General features: G+C 36.7%; 1 protein-coding gene across 1 annotated transcript in view; it reads left to right on the top strand.

The window, feature by feature from the left end:
- Nucleotides 1-903: 903 nt before the first annotated feature.
- Nucleotides 904-9,092, top strand: part of LOC149559653 (SNF7 family protein) — a 129,696-nt gene continuing 121,507 nt past the window's right edge. The window contains exon 1 of the mRNA XM_089824232.1: nt 904-1,356. Coding sequence (XP_089680358.1) covers nt 1,168-1,356 — 189 coding nt within the window. The 5' untranslated portion in view covers nt 904-1,167. The remainder of the gene's footprint in view (nt 1,357-9,092) is intronic.

The following is a 9,092-nucleotide window of genomic DNA, read 5'->3' as shown; positions in this document are numbered from 1 at the left end:
AGAAAAACATTCATAAAATATAAATGTGTGAACCAATCATATTTGAAGTAAATAATATTTTTATTCGACAAAATTGAAAAATATAAATTATAATTTTATATATTAAACTTTAATATTTTTAATTTTAATTCTTTTGATTGGACAACCTAGGTACCACTCTTTTTTGCATTGGCACCACATCAACACGTACTAATAATGATCACACATATACTAATAGTTGATCATTTTTAGCTTTCTTAGTCCATTTGTGCAAAAAGTACTAATTTTTTGGTGAGCGGCTATTGCAAAAGTTAATAGAAAAAATTGACAAATTTTGACATATGAATTAGAAATTGTAAGTGTGCAAAGTTAGCTTGGATAGCTACTTCGTCATTTCCCCTAGTGCTACCACAAGTACACCAAGTGTCATATAATGACTGAGTACTTGTTGTTAGTTTTAGTATAAATTTAGTTTTTATTTAATAAATTTATTATAATATATAAAATATTTAAATAAATAAATAAATATATATATATATATATATATATATATATATATATATATATATATATATTTTTTTTTTTTTCTTAAAAGATTGTATAATATAAGTATATATAATATTTTTAATTGAATGAAAAAGATTAATTTGTAAAATATAATATTAAAAATCTTAAAAAGTATGAAAGTATTATGTTTTACAATCTAAGTTCAAATGATATAACTCACATTATTAATAATATAATTGTTAAAAACTATCATGCTGTACAGTCCATGGACTCCCCTTATAAGAATTAAAATGATTCATAGTTAGTAAATTAAAAATCTTAAATTTAACTATGTACAATTTATTGATATTATAATTAAATTTAAGAATAGATAAATTTAAACTACTTAAAAGGAAAACTTGTAAACACACGAGTACTTACGGCAAGTACTAATATGAAAAAACAAACAAACGACTGCAAATTACAACAATTAGCCCCCACTCTCGACAATTATTTTACCCTTCAACTTCAAAGACGCAATTAGCTTAGCATTCCATGTTGCGATCAATTTGTGCTCTGATCGATATATTCATCTCTCAATCAACTTTAGCTTAAAAGAAAGGGCTTTGGAGTGAAATTAGTTATTGGGTATGCAACTGTCAACAAAACATAGATTGAATTGTTTTAACCTTACTGGCATTAATGGGGACTGCAGTGGGTGAGTTTATAAAAAGTCAAGTAGCAGATTGGGATGATGATGTGATAACAAGTGCAAGGTTTAAGGCGTTCAGTGGGCAAAGGTCGGATTGGGAAGCAAGGTTTCAGTTCTGGAGAGATCTCATCATTAAAGTTGCTCGGCATTTCGGTCGAATTATAATCGATATAGAAGAGGTTAATTGTCTTCTCTTCCCTTCTTCGTTGGTATAATCTAATAATGAGGATTTTTGTTTTAATTTGGACATATGCACAAAATGACAAAACATTTTTTTCCTACAGAGCAATAGGAATTTGATTATATTGATGCTTTTTTTTCCCAGTAAAGCATTTTTAATATTTATATCTAGCAAGGCTATGTTAATATTTTGTGCACAATGTTTTACAGATTTGTGACCATGGATTTCTTTTGAATGGATCCATCAACAGTCATATAACAAACCTCACTAAATGTCTATTTCGTAGTTTAACCGATGTAGCCAGATTCATACGTGGTTCATGGTAGAATTTTTATCCATAGCTGACGTGAAGCTCTGTCTCAGGCTATATAGCCACATCATGCCTAAACATAGCCTATCCACACCCTATTTATATTCTTCTATAGTTCATTTCAAAATGATGTACTCCTATTTGTAGTGATGAGGAGATAATCAGACTGGATTATGTGCACTTGAGTAATGGGCCCTCAAACATGCTTAAATAGGCAACTAGGTTCATACCCCTTGATATGGTAACTCAAGACCCAACTGTTCTTGAAGCCAATTCAGATGCAAACAACTTTATAGAGCCTTCTTTCAGACTGCAAGACTCAAAGATCAACCCCTTAACTATTTGTGTGACAAGATCCTTTGAGTGTATACTCCTCTCCACTAAGTGGTAAAACAAGAATTTAGTACTTCAGGCATGAGTAGACCCTTAAGCTCCTATTCTCTGTCATTTGGATGCAAACTACCAAGGTTCCCAAACCTATTCTTCGTCCAAGATTTGAACTCCACACTTTAGGCCTAAAAGATACCTAATTCTTACTAGCCCTCCTAATGCACTTTTTCACTTGTTATTCCAATTTCTTCCAAATAACCATCCAACCAATTGCATATTAAAATACCCATTTGGGAGGACTCTAGATTCTCGAGTATTGGATTTGGGTTCTTCTTTTGATTCGGTCAACCCGAACTGGTTCAAACTGGCTTAATAGACCTAACTGGGCACATTTACAAAGCAACCCCACTAAATTGCTTCCACCCCTCTGAACCAATGCTTGGGAATGTGCTGCCACAACTTGTTAACACCTTTTCCAACCTTCAATTGTGCGGCTTGACTACCCATGCTCCCTTTATCCCTGTGAGCCAATTTGTCTCAATTCCATGGCTAGTCACTTAGAGATGCTTGGCTAGGGCTCGCTGTTTCTCCTAACTACACTTGGTAATCTGCACAAAACCTTTTGGAATGTAAAGTAGATCCCCTCTACTTGTGTTTTCCCAATGGCCATTGAAATCCAAGGTTCAAAACTCAAGAAAGGGGCATTTTAATGTACAAACCCTATCAAACCTAGGGGTTTAGACCCAGTCTAGCAAAAATGGGATTTGCTCCCTTCAAACTCCGCCAAATGACGCCAAACCAACTTTAGGGAATAGGTAATTTGTTCATCTACGCCTTGTAAATTGATTTAGAATCTTATGAATCCGTTCAAAAAGGAGCAATAGTTAGAAGAGCACAAGTTGCAGAAAGTAAAATTCTTTATCATTCATTAATCCAATTTTTTCAACATGGTGCCAAATCAACCCGAAGGCCTTCAAATAGGCCCAACTCAAGTTCCCCTACAGACAATTGAACTTCTATGGCTGTTTGGAGAAGTTGACCGTTGTTATTCTCAAAGCTGTCAAAGTTGTCAAGCAACTTTTTGACAACTTTTGCAATCTTGCACTCTATGACTTCAAAATTAACCAAACTTGTTTTTAAAATGACTAAAAACAACATAAGACCCTATCTACCCATTTCCTAGACCTCCTATGACCTGTTGGTCAAGTCTGACCATGAGGGTTTATATATGCTTATCATGTTGTTGGTCTTACAAAATGAGCCTTATTAAATTTCAAACATAACTACTGTTAGCGAACTGATTTGTCTTCTCAAGAATCTCTTATTAACAAGACTGTATTACCCTGTATTTGAGGACAATGTAAGTTCACAACAGTTGGGTAGGTTCAATGGTTCACCTCCCTCCGAATTTTATGAGGTACAACTCCCTCCATTGATCTTCAATGAATCTACTAAATTAACACATGTGATTGCTTTTAACCAGAAAGCATAAAGGTTGCACACCTTATTCTTAGATAAGGGGCAGAAATAAATGAAGTTCAATATATATATCACTGAAAAGCTTCTCACGTTTCCATGTACAAAAACTGTTAAAGATCACATAGTAGCAAATGAATTCATTACGACAGAACACTTCAAGACAACAAGATAGTATAGGAAGAAAAAGTAAACATTAACAAAGAAATCTTCTTGTCTATAATCCAAATAACACAGATTCAAATTTCTCCCATAAACTAACTTTTATTATCTCGATTCAAAGTTCAGACAAAAACTATCTCCATAGCATTCATTCCAAAATCGATCAGCTTACTAAGTATTCCTTTCTACTTCTTTTTCTGACCCCTATTCTATCTAAAAGTTCAATACTTATAGTTTTAGATTATCAAGAGGGTCTCCTTGAAAACCCGACCCTTTGGCAGTTATCAGTAACAATTATTACAACTGAACATTCCAAAAGTGGACACGTGTCCCAAAAGTTTAAGTAGTTTTAGAGGAAATTAAAAGATACTAAAACTAAGTAGACGGGCTATGTCTGAAATCCTCCACTTGCTCATCTTCACTGGCCAGACCAAGTGCCAATTTCCAGTTGCAAAAGGCGTCCACAAATTCCTGCAAAGCGTTGGAAGTAGGGTTTTTGAAACTTAGGAGCCCAATTCTCCATACATTCTTGTCCCATTTCATCTTCGTGACCTGTTTGGTGTACCTTGGGAGATTTACTGCACACAAGGCCAATATGGCTTCAATCTGAGTGACCTTGGTAAAATCTGAGGCCGTGGGGTTCTCCTTTTCTTTTACCGCTTTCATATCCTCTTCAAAAGTCTTGATTAGTGTCTCCAGGTCTAGGCTCCCTTCTTCGTACTGTTGAGCACATGTAGGGTTTATGATTTTCATGTCCTTGGCAAAGTCATTATACATACTCTTAATTTCTGCCTCGATGTCTTGTGCTTTCTTCATAGTAGACTTTGTTACAGAACGTTTCCACGTCATGTTCTCCTTAAGGACATACAACATGCTAGGATCCTCAATTTTCATGGGGTTCTCAGCTAGGAACTTCTCGACACCATCCTATTCTACCTCATTGATCTGGGTAACCACGACAGCCCACTTGGATTCTTCAGTTTCCCATGCCGGCAATTGAGTTTGCACTTCCCCAAGTAGGGCTTCAGCATTATGAAAACCGCACTGGATTCTTGAATAAACCTGTCAATCCAATCATCCATTACTAGGACTATTGATTTACCCCTTTGTAGCAGGTTCAACAGTTTCTTGCTCTCAAGAGAACTTTGTGGTGCTTGAACCAATGGAAGTGTCCATAGCCCATTGAGGGAATCAATGTATTCTGCCACGCCGTTGATTATTTGTTTCAATTCCTTTTTTTCCTTAGCATCCATTTCTATTTACGCTGTCAATCCAATCATCAATTACTAGGACTATTGATTTACCCCTTTGTAGCAGGTTCAACAGTTTCTTGCTCTCAAGAGAACTTTGTGGTGCTTGAACCAATGGAAGTGTCCATAGCCCATTGAGGGAATCAATGTATTCTGCCACGCCGTTGATTATTTGTTTCAATTCCTTTTTTTCCTTAGCATCCTTTTGAGATTGAACCAACATTTCTTGAGTTGAATACGATAGCATGTGCTCTTTAGTTCCACAATTCAGGACTCTAAGAGCAACTTTAGTCACTTTGAAGTCACCAACATTCAAATTGGTGGAACCTTCTTTAGGCTTGTATAGAGCAACTTCTCCAATGACTCCTCCTGTGTTAGAGTCTGTGACCATGTGTGCTGCATTTTTCATTTTCTTCGGTTTAGGAGTCTTGGAATTGTATTTACTAACCATGTCTTGAATAGGCACCGCTACAAGAATCAGGCTCCAGGTCTTGCTGACTGAACTAGTAAGCCAATTAGGGACAGCTCGTGATGGTTCAACTTTACCTGAACCCTTTGCTAGAATTGTCATTTCACTCACTGCCTGGGTGGTACTATCCATAGCTGCTTGAACTTATTGATCATTTATTGTGGAGTCTGTACTCTGTTCTTTGTCCAAGTTTACCTCGATAGCCTATTGAGTGGCCATTTTGCCCTGTTTCTTTGATTTGGTATGTGATCTGGTTCTTTGCACAATGGGTTGGTTTTTCACTAGTTCAGAGATTGGTTGATTCAAACCCCATTTGTTACCTGCACGATCAATGGGAACAAAAGTGTTACAAACAGGGGTAGATTGTATATTTTGGTTCAGCTCTTCTGATTGAACTTGGACCATCCCCTGTTTCCTCTTCGATTTCAACCATGCTTTTGTACACTTAATAACTGCATCAGTCCTTTGAGCTATGCCATCCTCCTCATCTTGAGACCAATCGAGGGTAGGTAGGACAACTGTTGCTTGAGCAATGAACCCAGATTTGATCAATTTTGAACCATCCTCTTGGATTCCTTTTATATTTAGCTTTAATTGGCAAGAGGTGATTTTGGACACTAGCAACCTAGAGTGATCTCTTTTAAGAACTTCCCTTTTAGACGAACAATCTTCCCAGTAATCCTCAATATGGGGTAATGGCATGATCTGGTCTTCTAACTCTAGTGCAGCCCTTGCAAACCCTTTGCTATCAAAACCTTTTCTCTCCTTATAAAACTTGAAGTCAAAACTGCAGACTTCACAACCAATATTAACAACATTTTCCATGTTTTCACAAGAGAGTTTCCCAAGTTTAATAGGAAAGACATTATCCCACTTGTCTTCGGGAAGGAATTTCTTAACCACAACACCCAACTGCCTACAGACTTCAGCCAGTATGAAGAAATCTAAAGTGAACCTAGGAAGTTTCACTGGTTCTTCATCAAAATTCCCTACTCTGATATCGGTAAATTTAGGGAACTGGATAAACATACTACCATAGGTCTATACTAGCTGCTGGGCTTTAATCAACATTCTCTGTTCATACATTCCGACCAATTCAAAATATAATCTGCCCATGAAAACATCATGAACCTTTCTTTAATTTGCTAAAGCATGGTTCTTTTGCAACAAAGGGCAATAATCATAAATAGTAATTTGATCATCAAAAGGTTCATGAGGCAGGGGTGAGAGGTCTTGTGTGCAGGCCAGGCAGTACACAATGTACAAGGACATGAAAACGTCCTTAATGTTTTGGGTCCATTTTAACTGCGACCTCATTGAACTAGCAATCATCTCTGCCCAATCTAGGTGTTGCTTGCCTTCAAGTATGATTTCTATATAGTAGAACATCCAATCCTCCCAAAGGTAAGCATCTGATGAACCTCTAACCCTGTGTAATAGAAGTACCAGGTCCTGTATATGGGGCTTCAAATGGTCTTTGTTTAAGCTGACAGGTAACCGTGAACCACCCATATAATTCTTTTTAGTCCAATGCCTAGTGATTGTGCTACAACATTTATCAGGTTCTTCTTTGAATTTAGCAAGTGGCTGATTTGGGGAAAAATCTATCGATTCATCAGGTATCCTAGGAATAGACATAACATTTTCCCGGGTGATTGCAAATAGAACCTCCCCATCATTCTTCTTAATACAGTTAGCCTTGACATTATAATGGTTCACACATTCCTGTATGAGTTCAGGGCTTATTATGGCAGAAGGGAAGGCAACTGCTTCTAACAAACAACTGTTTAGAATTTCAGCCATGCCTGGTTCATCTAATTTAGTTGATTGCCTATTGGCAATGGATGCCACATCTACCCCACTCAGGTCTGTATCTGTAAGCATGGGTCCCTTACAATTCATGCTAGTATTACTATCAAAAAGATGGAGAGATGACTTCATACTTTACCAGCACAAATGCGATTCTAAACACCTAGATTCTATATATAATGGAAAGCTTGCAGAGAAAAAGAAACTGAGTGAAATGGCAGAAATTACCTTGAATCGACAGTTAAAACACCAACAAACACTCCTTGAACCTCCGGAACTCCACCTCTGCTATGACTACTTGACTAAGTTTTGTACTTACCTTTTTCAAGAAAAGACCTTTAAATGATGAGGGAGGCTATGACAGATTTTGAGGCATAGATTTAGAAAGATTTGCATATAATAAGTACCGCTCGATTTGACAACCCACGGGCAGTATAATTGATGATGGTCTTTTTGATTTTTACCAACCTTCTTGCATCATAATGACCTTCACAATGGGAATCTTTCTTTTAAAACTTATGCTGTTTATCGCATACCTTTTCATTTAACTTCACCATTTAATGATTGCTATGCATGACGTGTCTAGGGAAAATCACCTTTTACTCCGGTGCCACCTCAGCCATACTGTACCCCATATCAAAGATTTCACCTTTTGGGAGTCATCATGAGGTTCACTTAGCCATCGATGAGATACACTGCCAAATCTTAGATGCTAGGACCCGCCACCGCTTGCTACGAGCTGCATATATTGTCGTACTGGTTTGAACCATTTTGAACCAAGGTTCAAAGTGGTTCAAATGGTTCAAAGTGGTTTAGAAGTTCAAATAGGTTCAAAAAGATTACAAGGTTTCAAAAGTTCAATTGTTTCATACACAAGAGGCTTTAATTAACTTGAACCCGAATTGAGGCTTGAATTAGACAACACAAATGAACTTGGTCACCGCAACTCTTAAAGAACAATTAATTTGACCAAAGATCCCAAAACTTTGGAATTGAGACAGAGAAGAGAGGCTCAAAACTGATAGTTCAAAGCTGAATTTCCAAACACAAACACTAGGCGACTTTGAATAATATGAGGTCTAATAACTACTTGGTCTATAAGACCTTATTTCCTCCTCAGGGTTCTACTCACAACATTCCATGAGCCTTAATGTTCCACCTTTATCTTCATAGGGTGTTCCTGCACCATGTAGTCTCCCATGCCCATAGGAAAAAAATTCCTTGCTGACTATAGTGTCTTTCATTTCTTTATGCCAAAACCTTTTGAACCAAATTTTGTGCACAAATTATGACTGTTTGGTCAATTAGGATCAGCGAAAGAGGTGAAAGTAAAACTCAATTGGGAATGGATTGTGAAGACCTAAGGCCAAGTTTATAAAATTGGGAATATAAAACATTGTGCAACATATCATACATATCCACTGAATTTATGGGTCACCTTATTGGATTGGGATGATTCTACCTAGTTCAAGTTCCTACAAGTCTACCTCATTTTCATTAAATCAGAAGCCTTGGAAAGAAAGTCAGCTCAAGAAGTAAAATCTCTAGGGCTTTCTTTGCATATCATTGCATATCCACTAGATGGTCCTTGAATTGGATCAAAGCACATTGGAACATTGGGGTTTCACTAGTTAGGACTTGACTGAGAGAACAAAGTCATTGCTAACTTGATTTAAATGTCGTGGGCTGAAGTTTGCAAGCAGTGGCTCACAAGATCTCTAAGGGCTGTGATGCAATTTGGTGTATTGTCCTCTACTAGGAGACTACCTATTTTCGAATAATTAACCTACATCATTGTGATTAGGAAACATTTAATTCTTTATAATATAATAAATAACCAATTATATTCAGCATTTATCCTCACCACTTCTCTAACCCTAATGGAGGACAATGGAATTACTATGCTAGGGCACTTGGAAACCATATAC

This window comes from Cupressus sempervirens, chromosome 4, assembly GCF_028749045.1.
Source record: "Cupressus sempervirens isolate cs-2001-9-10 chromosome 4, ASM2874904v1, whole genome shotgun sequence".
Taxonomy (NCBI): domain Eukaryota; kingdom Viridiplantae; phylum Streptophyta; class Pinopsida; order Cupressales; family Cupressaceae; genus Cupressus; species Cupressus sempervirens.
The sequence above is the reverse complement of the archived record's forward strand: the minus strand, read 5'-3'. Positions and strand labels throughout refer to the sequence as shown.